This window comes from Pelobates fuscus, chromosome 4 (assembly GCF_036172605.1).
Source record: "Pelobates fuscus isolate aPelFus1 chromosome 4, aPelFus1.pri, whole genome shotgun sequence".
In the NCBI taxonomy this organism is placed as follows: Eukaryota; Metazoa; Chordata; class Amphibia; order Anura; family Pelobatidae; genus Pelobates; species Pelobates fuscus.
Window position 1 is genome coordinate 372,132,082 of NC_086320.1, and position 17,614 is coordinate 372,149,695.

Genomic DNA, 17,614 nt, shown 5'->3' on the forward strand with positions numbered 1-17,614 from the left:
ACGCGGTGGTAAAGATGTAGATGGGTATAAATGTTCTTCAGGAAAACCAGGAAAATTTGATTTAGCCGTGCTAAATATTACAATATAATCTGTATGGTGAAGGTAGAGGGGCACCCCAATTCACATTGAAATACAGTGAGGATGGAATCTACAACATTTACATTGGGACTGGCTGGCACTAATCTGTTATCATTGAGGTAGAGGGTCTGCTGTAGTTTCCTGATGGCATGGCCACCCATCAGTCCCTGGACTATATGGACCTGAAATACATTTGTTTGTGGATGAGATTTATTTTGAGTGTGATGCCAAATTTAATTTATTAATTTCATTTTTCTTGGTGTTCATTGTGTTTGGAAAAATTATATCAATCATATTAATCTGCTATTAGTGGAATAGCATGTAGGGTGGTTATTGTACAGTATCTTCTGTAGAGAAGGTTAGTGAGGATGCTTTACTCCTGATTCTTTAAGTAAAGGCAAAGCGTAGGTTACGGGGGAAGGAGGCTGGGCCAGTATCACAGTACATGGCCTGAAGACTGGACACTACCTCGCCAGCAGGGTAAATAAAATACTGTGAATCTAGGTGGGCACTACCTCGCCAGCCAGTATACACTAGGGTACATAAAACCCTATGTATCTAGGTGGGCACTACCTAGCCAGCCAGTATACAGCAGGGTAAATAAAACCCTGTGTATCTAGGTGGGCACTACCTCGCCAGCCAGTATACAGCAGGGTAAATAAAACCCTGTGTATCTAGGTGGGCACTACCTAGCCATCCAGTATACAGCAGGGTAAATAAAACCCTGTGTATCTAGGTGGGCACTACCTAGCCAGCCAGTATACAGCAGGGTAAATAAAACCCTGTGTATCTAGGTGGGCACTACCTCGCCTGCCAGAATACACAAGGGTAAATAAAACCCTGTGTATCTAGGTGGGCACTACCTCGCCAGCCAGAATACACAAGGGTAAATAAAACCCTGTGTATCTAGGTGGGCACTACCTCGCCAGCCAGTATACAGCAGGGTAAATAAAACCCTGTGTATCTAGGTGGGCACTACCTCGCCAGCCAGTATACAGCAGGGTAAATAAAACCCTGTGTATCTAGGTGGGCACTACCTCACCAGCCAGAATACAGCAGGGTAAATAAAACCCTGTGTATCTAGGTGGGCACTACCTCGCCAGCCAGTATACAGCAGGGTAAATAAAACCCTGTGTATCTAGGTGGGCACTACCTCGCCAGCCAGTATACACTAGGGTAAATAAAACCCTGTGTATCTAGGTGGACACTACCTCGCCAGCCAGTATACAGCAGGGTAAATAAAACCCTGTGTATCTAGGTGGGCACTACCTCGCCAGCCAGAATACACTAGGGTAAATAAAACCCTGTGTATCTAGGTGGACACTACCTCGCCAGCCAGTATACAGCAGGGTAAATAAAACCCTGTGTATCTAGGTGGGCACTACCTAGCCAGCCAGTATACAGCAGGGTAAATAAAACCCTGTGTATCTAGGTGGGCACTACCTCGCCAGCCAGTATACAGCAGGGTAAATAAAATACTGTGAATCTAGGTGGGCACTACCTCGCCAGCCAGAATACACTAGGGTAAATAAAACCCTGTGTATCTAGGTGGGCACTACCTCGCCATCCAGTATACAGCAGGGTAAATAAAACCCTGTGTATCTAGGTGGGCACTACCTCGCCAGCCAGTATACAGCAGGGTAAATAAAACCCTGTGTATCTAGGTGGGCACTACCTAGCCAACCAGTATACAGCAGGGTAAATAAAACCCTGTGTATCTAGGTGGGCACTACCTCGCCAGCCAGAATACAGCAGGGTAAATAAAACCCTGTGTATCTAGGTGGGCACTACCTAGCCAGCCAGTATACAGCAGGGTAAATAAAACCCTGTGTATCTAGGTGGGCACTACCTAGCCAGCCAGTATACAGCAGGGTAAATAAAACCCTGTGTATCTAGGTGGGCACTACCTAGCCAGCCAGTATACAGCAGGGTAAATAAAACCCTGTGTATCTAGGTGGGCACTACCTCGCCAGCCAGTATACAGCAGGGTAAATAAAACCCTGTGTATCTAGGTGGGCACTACCTCGCCAGCCAGAATACAGCAGGGTAAATAAAACCCTGTGTATCTAGGTGGGCACTACCTAGCCAGCCAGTATACAGCAGGGTAAATAAAACCCTGTGTATCTAGGTGGGCACTACCTCGCCAGCCAGTATACAGCAGGGTAAATAAAACCCTGTGTATCTAGGTGGGCACTACCTCGCCAGCCAGAATACAGCAGGGTAAATAAAACCCTGTGTATCTAGGTGGGCACTACCTCGCCAGCCAGTATACAGCAGGGTAAATAAAACCCTGTGTATCTAGGTGGGCACTACCTCGCCAGCCAGTATACAGCAGGGTAAATAAAACCCTGTGTATCTAGGTGGGCACTACCTCACCAGCCAGTATACACTAGGGTAAATAAAACCCTGTGTATCTAGGTGGGCACTACCTCGCCAGCCAGAATACAGCAGGGTAAATAAAACCCTGTGTATCTAGGTGGGCACTACCTCACCAGCCAGTATACAGCAGGGTAAATAAAACCCTGTGTATCTAGGTGGGCACTACCTCGCCAGCCAGTCTACAGCAGGGTAAATAAACCCTGTGTATCTAGGTGGGCACTACCTCGCCAGCCAGTATACAGCAGGGTAAATAAAACCCTGTGTATCTAGGTGGGCACTACCTCGCCAGCCAGTATACAGCAGGGTAAATAAAACCCTGTGTATCTAGGTGGGCACTACTTCGCCAGCCAGTATACACTAGGGTAAATAAAACCCTGTGTATCTAGGTGGGCACTACCTCACCAGCCAGTATACAGCAGGGTAAATAAAACCCTGTGTATCTAGGTGGGCACTACCTCGCCAGCCAGTATACAGCAGGGTAAATAAAACCCTGTGTATCTAGGTGGGCACTACCTAGCCAGCCAGTATACAGCAGGGTAAATAAAACCCTGTGTATCTAGGTGGGCACTACCTCGCCAGCCAGTATACAGCAGGGTAAATAAAACCCTGTGTATCTAGGTGGGCACTACCTCGCCAGCCAGAATACAGCAGGGTAAATAAAACCCTGTGTATCTAGGTGGGCACTACCTCACCAGCCAGTATACACTAGGGTAAATAAAACCCTGTGTATCTAGGTGGGCACTACCTCGCCAGCCAGTATACACTAGGGTAAATAAAACCCTGTGTATCTAGGTGGGCACTACCTCACCAGCCAGTATACAGCAGGGTAAATAAAACCCTGTGTATCTAGGTGGGCACTACCTCGCCAGCCAGTATACAGCAGGGTAAATAAAACCCTGTGTATCTAGGTGGGCACTACCTCGCCAGCCAGTATACAGCAGGGTAAATAAAACCCTGTGTATCTAGGTGGGCACTACCTCGCCAGCCAGTATACAGCAGGGTAAATAAAACCCTGTGTATCTAGGTGGGCACTACCTCGCCAGCCAGAATACAGCAGGGTAAATAAAACCCTGTGTATCTAGGTGGGCACTACCTCGCCAGCCAGTATACAGCAGGGTAAATAAAACCCTGTGTATCTAGGTGGGCACTACCTCGCCAGCCAGAATACAGCAGGGTAAATAAAACCCTGTGTATCTAGGTGGGCACTACCTCACCAGCCAGTATACAGCAGGGTAAATAAAACCCTGTGTATCTAGGTGGGCACTACCTCGCCAGCCAGAATACAGCAGGGTAAATAAAACCCTGTGTATCTAGGTGGGCACTACCTCGCCAGCCAGTATACAGCAGGGTAAATAAAACCCTGTGTATCTAGGTGGGCACTACCTCGCCAGCCAGAATACAGCAGGGTAAATAAAACCCTGTGTATCTAGGTGGGCACTACCTCACCAGCCAGTATACAGCAGGGTAAATAAAACCCTGTGTATCTAGGTGGGCACTACCTCGCCAGCCAGTATACAGCAGGGTAAATAAAACCCTGTGTATCTAGGTGGGCACTACCTCGCCAGCCAGTATACAGCAGGGTAAATAAAACCCTGTGTATCTAGGTGGGCACTACCTAGCCAGCCAGTATACAGCAGGGTAAATAAAACCCTGTGTATCTAGGTGGGCACTACCTAGCCAGCCAGAATACAGCAGGGTAAATAAAACCCTGTGTATCTAGGTGGGCACTACCTAGCCAGCCAGTATACAGCAGGGTAAATAAAACCCTGTGTATCTAGGTGGGCACTACCTCGCCAGCCAGTATACAGCAGGGTAAATAAAAGCCTGTGTATCTAGGTGGGCACTACCTAGCCAGCCAGTATACAGCAGGGTAAATAAAACCCTGTGTATCTAGGTGGGCACTACCTAGCCAGCCAGTATACAGCAGGGTAAATAAAACCCTGTGTATCTAGGTGGGCACTACCTCACCAGCCAGTATACAGCAGGGTAAATAAAACCCTGTGTATCTAGGTGGGCACTACCTCGCCAGCCAGTATACAGCAGGGTAAATAAAACCCTGTGTATCTAGGTGGGCACTACCTAGCCAGCCAGTATACAGCAGGGTAAATAAAACCCTGTGTATCTAGGTGGGCACTACCTCGCCAGCCAGAATACAGCAGGGTAAATAAAACCCTGTGTATCTAGGTGGGCACTACCTCGCCAGCCAGTATACAGCAGGGTAAATAAAACCCTGTGTATCTAGGTGGGCACTACCTCGCCAGCCAGTATACAGCAGGGTAAATAAAACCCTGTGTATCTAGGTGGGCACTACCTCGCCAGCCAGTATACAGCAGGGTAAATAAAACCCTGTGTATCTAGGTGGGCACTACCTCGCCAGCCAGTATACAGCAGGGTAAATAAAACCCTGTGTATCTAGGTGGGCACTACCTCGCCAGCCAGTATACAGCAGGGTAAATAAAACCCTGTGTATCTAGGTGGGCACTACCTCGCCAGCCAGAATACAGCAGGGTAAATAAAACCCTGTGTATCTAGGTGGGCACTACCTCACCAGCCAGTATACAGCAGGGTAAATAAAACCCTGTGTATCTAGGTGGGCACTACCTCGCCAGCCAGTATACAGCAGGGTAAATAAAACCCTGTGTATCTAGGTGGGCACTACCTCGCCAGCCAGTATACAGCAGGGTAAATAAAACCCTGTGTATCTAGGTGGGCACTACCTCGCCAGCCAGAATACAGCAGGGTAAATAAAACCCTGTGTATCTAGGTGGGCACTACCTCGCCAGCCAGTATACAGCAGGGTAAATAAAACCCTGTGTATCTAGGTGGGCACTACCTCGCCAGCCAGAATACAGCAGGGTAAATAAAACCCTGTGTATCTAGGTGGGCACTACCTCGCCAGCCAGAATACAGCAGGGTAAATAAAACCCTGTGTATCTAGGTGGGCACTACCTCGCCAGCCAGTATACAGCAGGGTAAATAAAACCCTGTGTATCTAGGTGGGCACTACCTCGCCAGCCAGAATACAGCAGGGTAAATAAAACCCTGTGTATCTAGGTGGGCACTACCTCGCCAGCCAGTATACAGCAGGGTAAATAAAACCCTGTGTATCTAGGTGGGCACTACCTCGCCAGCCAGAATACAGCAGGGTAAATAAAACCCTGTGTATCTAGGTGGGCACTACCTCGCCAGCCAGAATACAGCAGGGTAAATAAAACCCTGTGTATCTAGGTGGGCACTACCTCACCAGCCAGAATACAGCAGGGTAAATAAAACCCTGTGTATCTAGGTGGGCACTACCTCGCCAGCCAGAATACAGCAGGGTAAATAAAACCCTGTGTATCTAGGTGGGCACTACCTCACCAGCCAGTATACAGCAGGGTAAATAAAACCCTGTGTATCTAGGTGGGCACTACCTCGCCAGCCAGTATACAGCAGGGTAAATAAAACCCTGTGTATCTAGGTGGGCACTACCTCGCCAGCCAGAATACAGCAGGGTAAATAAAACCCTGTGTATCTAGGTGGGCACTACCTCGCCAGCCAGTATACAGCAGGGTAAATAAAACCCTGTGTATCTAGGTGGGCACTACCTCGCCAGCCAGAATACAGCAGGGTAAATAAAACCCTGTGTATCTAGGTGGGCACTACCTCGCCAGCCAGAATACAGCAGGGTAAATAAAACCCTGTGTATCTAGGTGGGCACTACCTCGCCAGCCAGTATACAGCAGGGTAAATAAAACCCTGTGTATCTAGGTGGGCACTACCTTGCCAGCCAGAATACAGCAGGGTAAATAAAACCCTGTGTATCTAGGTGGGCACTACCTCGCCAGCCAGTATACAGCAGGGTAAATAAAACCCTGTGTATCTAGGTGGGCACTACCTCGCCAGCCAGAATACAGCAGGGTAAATAAAACCCTGTGTATCTAGGTGGGCACTACCTCGCCAGCCAGAATACAGCAGGGTAAATAAAACCCTGTGTATCTAGGTGGGCACTACCTAGCCAGCCAGTATACAGCAGGGTAAATAAAACCCTGTGTATCTAGGTGGGCACTACCTCGCCAGCCAGTATACAGCAGGGTAAATAAAACCCTGTGTATCTAGGTGGGCACTACCTCGCCAGCCAGTATACAGCAGGGTAAATAAAACCCTGTGTATCTAGGTGGGCACTACCTAGCCAGCCAGTATACAGCAGGGTAAATAAAACCCTGTGTATCTAGGTGGGCACTACCTCGCCAGCCAGTATACAGCAGGGTAAATAAAACCCTGTGTATCTAGGTGGGCACTACCTAGCCAGCCAGTATACAGCAGGGTAAATAAAACCCTGTGTATCTAGGTGGGCACTACCTCGCCAGCCAGTATACAGCAGGGTAAATACAATCCTTTGTATTATTTTATTCCATGTATATAGATGTCTTGCACACAGCAGTGACTGAGCCTTTATGCTGTCTGTCCCTCATTGTTGACTTCCCTGCGACAGTCACTTCACCCACTGTAATCCAGCAGATTATCCCTTAAATTCCAGAAAGGTGCCCAATACATTGCTTTGCAATTTGGGCACACCCCCGGCACATAATGTGTTAATGTATCACTGTTTTTTCCTACTTGATGCGAATTTCCAGGGTGTGTACATAACAAAAGCGCATAATCTTGCCTTGTAGATACTACAAACCAAGAGGTCAATTAGACCTCAATAAATCATTTTGTGCACGCAATAGTGTGATGTTTAAAATTAGTTTTATTTCATTTAAACTGGTCCAAACCAGGCTGTGTGTTTAATGATTAGCAACATATCAGCCAAAGTGCATTCTTAAAAGGAATGACCCATTCTTAAAGGGTACTGGTCTCATTTACATCTCTCTAAATTATGTTCCATTAAGTTTCAAGCCTCGCTGTAATAAGCATTTTCTGTGCTGATTCCTAAACTTGACTTTGCTCAAGCCTTTAATGACCCCACACTCAGTGTGCATACAGTACCACGACTCTTTTAATACCGTGGCAGTATCTGGGTCTAAAACTGTACAACTGGCTACAATGAGCCGGTAATGACAGGGAATCTTGCCTGCTCTGTGTTTACTGTATGTTTTTGCGGTATTTTGTTAAAGCCACTTTTATCTGTTTAATGTGAGACTACACATATGCCCTTAATTATAGGGAGTTTTAGAGAGAAGGGCGTAGGCTCCTGGATAAAAATATACAACTGGGAAAAGTAAAAACAAAGATTTTTTTTTTTTTAGTTTCAGTGATAATTCGTGGCACAAAAAAATGCCATATGTAATACTTGTTCTGGAGAAGACATCGGTGTCCATCCATAGCAGTGATGAGTGACTATACAAACTGTGAAGAATTCCGAAGTGACTCGATCAAAAAATCAGATGCCAAACCCTAGATTACAAGAGATGGTCCTTCATGCATTAGTTAATCCCTTCCCTTCCTTTTCTAATAGCTAGATGTTGGAGCAGAATTTATGCAGGCGAGTTATCAAAAATGCCGCAGGCTAGAACTTGTGCCTCGGATAACTACAGTTATGAGCCCTGAGTTTCATCTTCAGAATTCTGGGTGATTTTATGTATGTTCTGTTTTCTTAACTGAAAATCTAGTGACTGTGCTCTTTAAAGGAGCTATAAGCCGGGCAGCTTCATGTTTTCCCCAGATGGTGACAGGTCTCTGACAAGTTGAGTAACTCAAAAGGAGCTGTCAATATACTTAGTATTGCTATCGCTCGGGATTCAACTAAATTTGACTAGTTAGATGCAGGTTAATTGTAGTATACCCAACATAATAATACAGGTTAATGGGTGCATACTGTTTTTTAACTTGATAAGTCTTACAAAAGCACATATTCAAGGTGTAAAAATCATATTTGTCGCCCATTTCTATTTGTGATGTAGGTAGTTCATGATGCCGGATAAACGTCTTCTGATCCTTGCCAAATGAAATATAAGTTTGATGTGTTTTTTATTTATTTTTATTTTGGTTTTGCTCACTGTAGGAGCAAACTTGCCAGTTGGCCCTGATTTCTTGCTCATTCGTATTTCTGAAAACATCCAGGTACCAAGCTTGGGCCCATTACCGTTGTTATCCTCGGAGTTCCGTTCTAGGTACAGAATTGGTGTCCACTACTGCTGTCATCCGAAGAGTTTAGTTCTTGGTTCACATGTTGTGTTAATTCTAAGACTTTGGTTTTAGTTCATGCTTTGTATTTCTTACAATGGCCAAGTAAAGAATTGGGTTCTAGGTTCAGGAATTGTTTTTCTTGATTTCCACAGTCTGCCACTGTGATTTGTTCTAGTTAGACTTCCATGGTTATCCTAACAGTTTTGTTCTATTGATAGACATTGCATGTATTACCATGTTCCCTCGATTAGTCTGGTACTAGTTTCAGGCCATTTTTAAATGAACTCCTTGATTTTACTATTTTTTGATCAGCTTTTTTTTAATGATCACAATCTGTTAATAGAACTTCAAACGGTTCCCATAGACTTTAATGGTGATTTCTGTAGATACATCATTAGGAAAGTTTTTCTCACAGTACGTGATCATTTGAAAAGATTATCTAAAACTAGTAAATCGAGGCCCGAGTTGGGCACAGACCTTGTGTTTCTTACCATGGTCAACTTAAGAGTTCAGATCGTGTTCATTTCGTGATTTATTGTTCTTAATTACATAATCAGCTGGATCCATACTTGTCTTAGAAAATCTGACAAAAACAAAGACAACAAAATGAACTTAAAAGAGCTGAAGGACTTCCTGCAGGAAGTGAATATCCAGGCTGACGACCTCTATGCTGCAACAATATTCCAGGTATAGTATCATATGGAAAGTACCTTAACCTGTCTGGCTGAGTATGTCTGAGCTCTGATTTCCTAACATTCCTTGTAATTGATCATTGTTAAAAGTCATCTGCGAAAGTTCGTGATTTCACTTTTTAAGAAAATTATAGAACAAATACTAGCCAGTTTATTGAATAAGAACATTTATTTAATTTCATGACGGTAAATTCCCAGATAGGTGGGAGACCCAATTTTCTTTTTAGAAAATAGTGTATTTGATTGTGTTTATTTATTTTTTTTTTAATTCAGACTTTTCTCTGTTTCTGATGTGAAGCAGTCTTTTCACCCACAATATGGTCTGATAAGGAATATGTTTGCTTAGGAAAGTGACCCTAGCACTGTATATTTATAATGTAAAAATATCTGGTTTAGTATTCTCTTAAACAAACTAAAGATATCTTGATAGAGAGAGAGAGAGAACAAAATAAAATACAAACCGTAAAAAAAAGCTATAATAATATAAAAAGTTCAAGCCAGTCTGCTCAGTAATATCTGTTCTTAGCTTCTCCCAGTCTCATGTAAAATATTTCAGAATGCTCAAAAAGGTAAATAGAAAAATATCCAGAAGAACATTCCTAATATTGTTCCTATTGTGAAAGCCAAGTATGTCTGGCAAAGGAAGTTCCATGATATAAAAAAATCCACAGCAGGTGACCTGGGCACTCTCCAAAGTACACCTTAATCCTGTAAACACAGAAGTGAAAAATATGGAAAGACCTAGCCCAAAAGTTGTGGCCAGGAAATTACTGGAGAGGCCTACTGAGCTATCGATTTGTAAATGTAAAAGAGGCAAAACACTGAAAAAATGCAAATATAGACAACACTATCGTACGGTCTTCAATCTGCATTCCACAGAGCTGAGAAACTACTTGGAGGGTTTCTGGCTTTTTAAAAAGAATGTATTCAGTTCTCCAGTCCTTCCTGAAATTTCATCCAGAGGACATGACCAAAACACAGGATTCCGCATAGTAGTTTAGCCTCAGCTGTTTACGTTCCCAGCTGTATTAAATGTTTTATCGAGAAGACCAATGACCTAATGGCTGCATGTAGAATTTCAGTAAGTCAAGTCAATGTATGTAAGAGCAAAATAAATTGCTTTCACTTCTGTTTCAGGAATCCTCAATATTATTGGTGCTAATAGATCCCCTGTCCCTGTCCCTCTGTCTTCTAATCATTATAGCCACCCATCCCTCTAGCAACTCCATCACTTCATCGGGAAGCTAGGTTTCTCCTCCCTATGCCTGATCTTGTTTGACATGCACATGGATAACGCAACTCCTGACTTTTGCATGTTCTCTGATAGCTTTCTATAGGAGAGTCTGTACAGCAGATATGCACTCAATGGCTTTACTCCTATTAAATCAACGTTCCTATTTTCTAAGTGCTTGTTAATGTTTGTTCTCTTCCTGCCCTAAATATAATATAGCTTGTGTATATTCAACACAAGGCAATGGAATGGTCACGTGTTGTTACACCTACTAATTAGGTACTTCAATTTATCCCTGTGACATCTATAAATACTGGGCTACTACTAAAATGTTTTATTATGTAGAATTTAGATAATGTAGAATAAAGATTCTTATTTATCAACTTCTGATTTCCAGACATGTGACACGTCAAAGTCGGGCTCTCTGGAAGGTGATGAAATTGAGGCATTTTACAAATTACTGACACAGCGACCAGAGATGGATGGAATGTTCAAGACGTACTTTGGTAGCAACGATCTGATCTCCGCAGAAAGCCTGAAACAATTCCTACTAAAGGAACAAGGCGAGAACGTGAGTCTAGAACAAGTGAAGAACCTCATCGAAAAGTATGAACCAAGTGAAGTAGGTAAGTGCTGTTATAGATGGAAATAATGTTTTTTTTTTATATATTTTGTAACGTCCTATTTCAAATTACACTGCTCGAAAGACTCCTTGAGGGTTTTCCTATCTCACGTCTATGAGTTGCACTGATCTGTTCCACCAAGTTGAAGGTACCTCAACCAATGTAGCCAATAAACCCAGATTTGGATGAAAGATAAACATATCTTCAATATGTTCAACTATGGCTTAATGTGGTAGAAAGGCATGGAAAGAAAGTCGGCTACACAAAACTATTATGGAGCCTGTTGTATCCTGCTTTAATGGCAGACTGCATTCAACTGATCATCTCTGGCACATTTTGTTGCAGCCAAAAAGCAAAACTCGATGACAAAAGATGGACTCCTCATGTATCTGCTGTCTGATGATGGAAATATATTTAACCCAGCTCATCGGAAGGTTTACCAAGACATGACGCAACCTCTGTCTCATTACTTTATCTCATCCTCTCACAATACGTACCTGATGGATGACCAGCTGAAAGGTCCAAGCAGTACTGAGGCCTACATCAGGTACATCATCACTCTTGTTTTCTGACAACATACACAGTGTTTTACTATAGGACATTATTACCTGATTTTACTTCCTTACCATTATAATTTACTGCAGTGTATTGATTGCGGGGTTGCCAGGTTACTATATTTTTGTGTGGAATGCTTTTGAATTATACATTCTTTAATTCAAGGTGTGGACGTGCTGCCCAACAGTATGTGAGTTATCTGTGCTTCTAGGGTAAAATCATTTAACGGACTGCTCTAGAGATGTCAAAGGAGTCAGCTGATTTCGGGAGTTATGGTGGTTGGAGTGCTGTGTTTTTCTAGGAGTCTCCACAGAGGTGCCAGAGATGTTACTCCACCTCTGGAAGCGTCATTAGTACATTATTAGCGACTAATGTCAGTTCTGTGCATATTCTATGCAAAGATGCTCATTCATTGGCTGAGAGAGCTCAGCTGACGCTATCAGCCAATGAATGAGCAGCAGGATCGACATCTGACTTCTGCAGCCCTGCAGTGGCCTGATGTTGTTGGCCTGCTGCAGAGCGGAGATGGCGCCCAGCTGGACCCAGTTTAGATGGCAAAATGACATGACCTATTACCAGTGTCAGGGTACTTCTGGCATGATAATCACTATAGGGCGTTGCGTTGGTTATGATGCTTAATATAACCTTATAACATAATAGGCCTCTTTCATGTTTATGGCATCGCTAACAATGTCAAGGAAATTAATTTGTTCTCATATTCTCATATTCATATACTTTGATCAATATATTGATGCTTAAGAGGACAAATGAGGATATCCAGCCCATTGTAAAGTAAAAAAGATTGATAACAAACTTTATCACAGAATTACAATTCTCCTGCTGCTCCGCCAGTCTTCTAGTTACAAAGTCTAAAAAAAAACCCAAATAATAAAAACTTTTCAGTGTCAATTATTAGATACTTGTATAAATATTCAACGAGCAATAAGTGCAGTGATGTCCACATTTATGTCCAAAAACGTAGTGAAGAGAGGAACTGAACTGGATATTTAATGTTCCATTTCCCCTGGAGAAGTTTGACAGCTCATGATAATGGTTTTGTGTCTATATCTTATGTCTATATTTATTTATGAGCAGATGGTTTAGTTTTTCTTTATGCAGTCTAAGCGTTCCTAGATGCACCTGACACACCTCTCTTTCTAGATATTTCTTTGATAGAAATATTAAGCCTCTTTTATGCTTTGCTATATTTATGATTTCACTCATTTAAAAAAAAATAAAAAATGAATTCACTTAATTAACTATTACATGAACCAAACCACACATGAGGTTGTAATCTGTACTAATGGGTAGCAGAAGTTGTGTATAGCGAGCAATTGATAGAAAGTTCTAAAAGTGATATAATCACCATGATTGAATTTCATTGTTGTGTGCTTTCAATTCGAGTTTTAAAACATTTTTTCTGTTTGTGTTTCTTCCACTCAGGGCTCTGTCGCGGGGATGCCGATGTGTGGAATTGGATTGTTGGGATGGGCCTAATGGCGAGCCAGTTATTTATCATGGTTACACTCTCACTTCAAAGATCCTCTTCAAAGACGTCATAACGGCCATTAAAAATTACGCCTTTAAAGTAAGTCAGGATCCAAGGTAAAAAGTCAATAGACAATGCATGCTCGTCCACTAGTGACTGGATACACACAGGGGAAGCCCCATCTCCCACGGAGAAATTAAAATAGACTGTTGGGAGTCAGATTGGATTAGAAAACATTAGTAAGTAAGCGTTTGCAGTGATCTAAAATAGCAATTACATACAATCTATGTATTTATTGTTTGTCACTGCAAATGATACCAAAGTGGAACGAACACCGGCCCTGATTTTAAAGGAACAATCCAGGCATTCTAGGTACTCATGCTCCTTGCATAGTTTATGGTAAAATAAGGTCCATAGCCCCCTGTCCCTATGCTATTCACTATAGGAGCGGATATATAAGGAAATAGATGTATTTAAAACACTTCTCTCACATTGTATCACAAAAGGAGCAAAGGTTCTATCTGGACGGAAACATTTTGTATATGAACATAATAAAATATTTTAAGCTCAGGATCAGCCAACAGATCCCTGCCACTTCCTGGTGCCTTCAGATTTACAGCAAATTAAGAGAATTCCAAGGGGAATCGTTTTGCTATTGTGTGTGTGTGTGTGTATCTCTCTATCTCTCTATCCATCTATCTATCCATCTATATATATAATATAATTCTGTGTGTTGCTTGCTTGTTGTAATTAATTATGTAAATAAGGCATTATCCCCCAGCCAGCCCGGTATGTTCCTTTATTTATCTGTAGAGATTGCTATTAGCAGAATGTTGCAGGCCCTCGGTCTGCAGACCTGTCTTCCCTGATAATTGCCTGAGAATGGAAAGTGAAGGGTTTATCTGGATGTCTCTATTGTTAATTTCCTTCCTTTGGGATGCAGTTCTGTTCCACCCTAGAGGGAAATTATGTCACTTTGTAGATAGTGGGACAGCCAGAATCTGGATGCTAGGAGAGCTATTTTTAAATGTAAAATAAATAATCATAATAATAATAATAATAATAATGATCTTAAGCTGCCTATGGTGTGTTCAGGGAGAGCTCTCTCGCTTGCAAAGCATCATGGGGATTATCGTTTCCTAGAGATGGAACGCGAGACGCTAGCCTGCATGCAGATCGAACCGGGGAAGAGACAAGTGGGATAGTAAACAAGGAACTCGGCTGCCTGTCTGTCCTGTTTGTTTGTTTATTTTCCAGTTTAAAGGAAAAGTCAAATACAAAAGATTTGATGCAAAATGGAAGAGTCCAATAGTTTTGATTTAAGTGAGGAATGTGGTTATAGCGCATTTCTATGATGTTCAGTGAATAAGAGGAACTCTTTTCCTTGAAAGCATTTCGTGTCCCAGTGGATAGAAGTATAAAACTCACCACGTTTACATTTCCTGCTGATGCCACCTCTTCAAGATTCTCCCCAAAATTCCGTTTGTATCCATGCGCAAAAAGAAATCAGAATTTGCATAAAAGGCCAGCCAGACTTCTGATATAAATTAAAACCTTTTAGCAAGCCTTACTATTATCTACAAAGTGACCGTTCCTACCTAGTTACCTCTCCTATTCAATTATGTTATGTTAAATAAGAATTGAATCTGAATGCATTGTCCCCGACACACCTACCTTCACTGGAATGTGTTCTAAAATAAAAATGTTTTATAACTAGCCCATAAAAATGTATTGACTCTTTGTTAAGACTGTAGCACATTTCAAAGCATTTTTACACCTGGTTCTCGTAGTTCGATGTGCAGTGGTTCAGTCTAACATCTTTAGTTTGCTTTTTCCCATGAAGACGTCACGGTACCCTGTGATAATCTCACTGGAGAACCATTGTAGCCTTGAGCAGCAGAAAACTATGGCCAAGCACTTGAAGAACATTCTGGGAAATAATCTTCTCACCGCGCCTTTCGATGGAATGATAAAGGAGTTTCCATCTCCAGAGGTTTGTAAATTCTTATGGATATTAGTAGTTAACAAATTCTCAACAAAACACACACAATTCACAATTCAATCTGAGGATATAACGCGGCATTTCAAATAGTTTAAAGCATATATACCACAATGGGGTGATTATAAATTATGTTCTCCCCTTCCCCCATTGATGCCCCTCCCACCTCAGTAATATATATTTTATTATTAAAACCACCCTTGGGCATCTGAACTGTCCTCTGTATGTGCACGGAGAGTGCGTTTGATGTAAATGAACTTTCCCCTCTTGTGATCCCTTTATACCAGTCAGTTGGTATATCAGCACTGCTGTGGAGGGACGCTTCTTGGGCGCAAGCACTTGTAAATCCACAGTGAGCACTTGTCCCTTTCTATCCCATGATTGGTGCTACACACTACGCATGCTTGAAAGCTGACAAGTGTAATTCAAAACACTCAGACTACCATGGCTTGTAGGTGGAGCTATGAGCTCCGCTGGGGGATTACAGGGTTTCTAAGTGCTGCTATGATCTCCTCTGGGGGGATTATAGGGCTTTAGGTGGGGCTATGATCTCCTTTGGGGGGATTATAGGGATTTAGGTGGGGCTATGATCTCCTCTGGGGGATTATAGGGCTTTAGGTGGGGCTATGATCTCCTCTAGGGGGATTATAGGGCTTTAGGTGGGGCTATGATCTCCTCTGGGGGATTATAGGGCTTTAGGTGGGGCTATGATCTCCTCTGGGGGATTATAGGGATTTAGGTGGGGCTATGATCTCCTCTGGGGGATTATAGGGATTTAGGTGGGGCTATGATCTCTTCTATGGGGAATATAGGGATTTAGGTGGGGCTATGATCTCCTCTAGGGGGATTATAGTGCTTTAGGTGAGGCTATGATCTCCTCTGGGGGATTATAGGGATTTAGGTGGGGCTATGATCTCCTCTGGGGGATTATAGGGCTTTAGGTGGGGCTATGATCTCCTCTGGGGGATTATAGGGATTTAGGTGGGGCTATGATCTCCTCTGGGGGATTATAGTGCTTTAGGTGAGGCTATGATCTCTTCTATGGGGAATATAGGGATTTAGGTGGGGCTATGATCTCCTCTGGCGGAGGGGAGGGGGGATTATAAGGCTTTAGGTGGGGCTATGATCTCTTCTATGGGGAATATAGGGATTTAGGTGGGGCTATGATCTCCTCTAGGGGGATTATAGTGCTTTAGGTGAGGCTATGATCTCCTCTGGGGGATTATAGGGTTTTAGGTGGGGCTATGATCTCCTCTGGGGGGGAGGGGGGATTATTGGGCTTTAGGTGGGGCTATGATCTCTTCTATGGGAAATATAGGGATTTAGGTGGGGCTATGATCTCCTCTAGGGGGATTATAGTGCTTTAGGTGAGGCTATGATCTCCTCTGAGGGGATTATAGGGATTTAGGTGGGGCTATGATCTCTTCTAGGGGGATTATAGTGCTTTAGGTGAGGCTATGATCTCCTCTGGGGGATTATAGGGTTTTAGGTGGGGCTATGATCTCCTCTGGGGGGGAGGGGGGATTATTGGGCTTTAGGTGGGGCTATGATCTCCTCTGGGGGGGGGGGGGGGGGGGGGAGGGATTATAGGGCTTTAGGTGGGGCTATGATCTCCTCCATGGGAATTATAGGGCTTTAGGTGGGGCTATGATCTCCTCTGGGGGGGATTATACGGCTTGTAGGTGCCCTGTAATCCCCCCATTACAAATATGTCATATGTGCCAATCGTTATATTGAGGGGAAAAATAGAAAAAGACTTGAGAAAAAAAGAGGTTGGAAAGTAGAGTAGGTCATTAAAATAATTAGTGACAATAAAAAAAAATAGGAAGCAAAAAAAGAACTAAAGCAAACATTATAAAAAGGGGCATCATAAGTGAAACCTCAAAAAATAAATCTTAACTCTCAGCTTGACACTTTGCCTGCTCCTAGTTCGTGTGTATCTAAGAAAGCTGATTGACTGGAAAAACTAAGCAGCCAATCAGAATGCAGCTTTGGCAGTAAATGGCTCAGTTAGGTGTTCTCTTGTTTCTAAGACTCAATGCTTCATGTAGCAGCACAGACTGAGCTGTATATGTATATGTGCATTTTCCTCTGGGTGGAATTTCATGTAATAATCCATGACATGCTGCAGTACCTGTCGTTGTTGTTGAATACAGTCCTTGCTCACTTGAGACTTTCTCCTCTCCCATCAGCAACTGAAGGACAAAGTCTTGGTAAAAGGCAAAAAGCTGAATAAACTGGAAGACAGTCTGCAGAAAGAGAACAATGCCCAGACGGAGGCTGCGGACGTGTCCGATGAAGATGAAGCTGCAGATATGGATGATGAGGCTGTGAAATCCAACGTGCAAGCGAAAAAGACTTCGGTCAGTGCGAGTGATCATAAAACTCAATAATCTAAGTGGTGACATCAGAAGAGTGGGTTATTTTTATAATTTAAAGTGAACTTCCCATCAGACC

At 43.0% G+C, this 17,614-nt stretch overlaps 1 protein-coding gene across 2 annotated transcripts in view; it reads left to right on the forward strand.

Moving 5' to 3' along the window:
• Nucleotides 1–17,614, forward strand: part of PLCD1 (phospholipase C delta 1) — a 70,797-nt gene that overhangs the window by 48,127 nt on the left and 5,056 nt on the right. For both annotated transcript variants that reach the window (XM_063452729.1, XM_063452728.1), the window contains exons 4-9: nt 9,126–9,255; nt 10,889–11,117; nt 11,460–11,661; nt 13,113–13,257; nt 15,002–15,151; nt 17,350–17,520. In XM_063452729.1, coding sequence (XP_063308799.1) covers nt 9,126–9,255; nt 10,889–11,117; nt 11,460–11,661; nt 13,113–13,257; nt 15,002–15,151; nt 17,350–17,520 — 1,027 coding nt within the window. The remainder of the gene's footprint in view (nt 1–9,125; nt 9,256–10,888; nt 11,118–11,459; nt 11,662–13,112; nt 13,258–15,001; nt 15,152–17,349; nt 17,521–17,614) is intronic.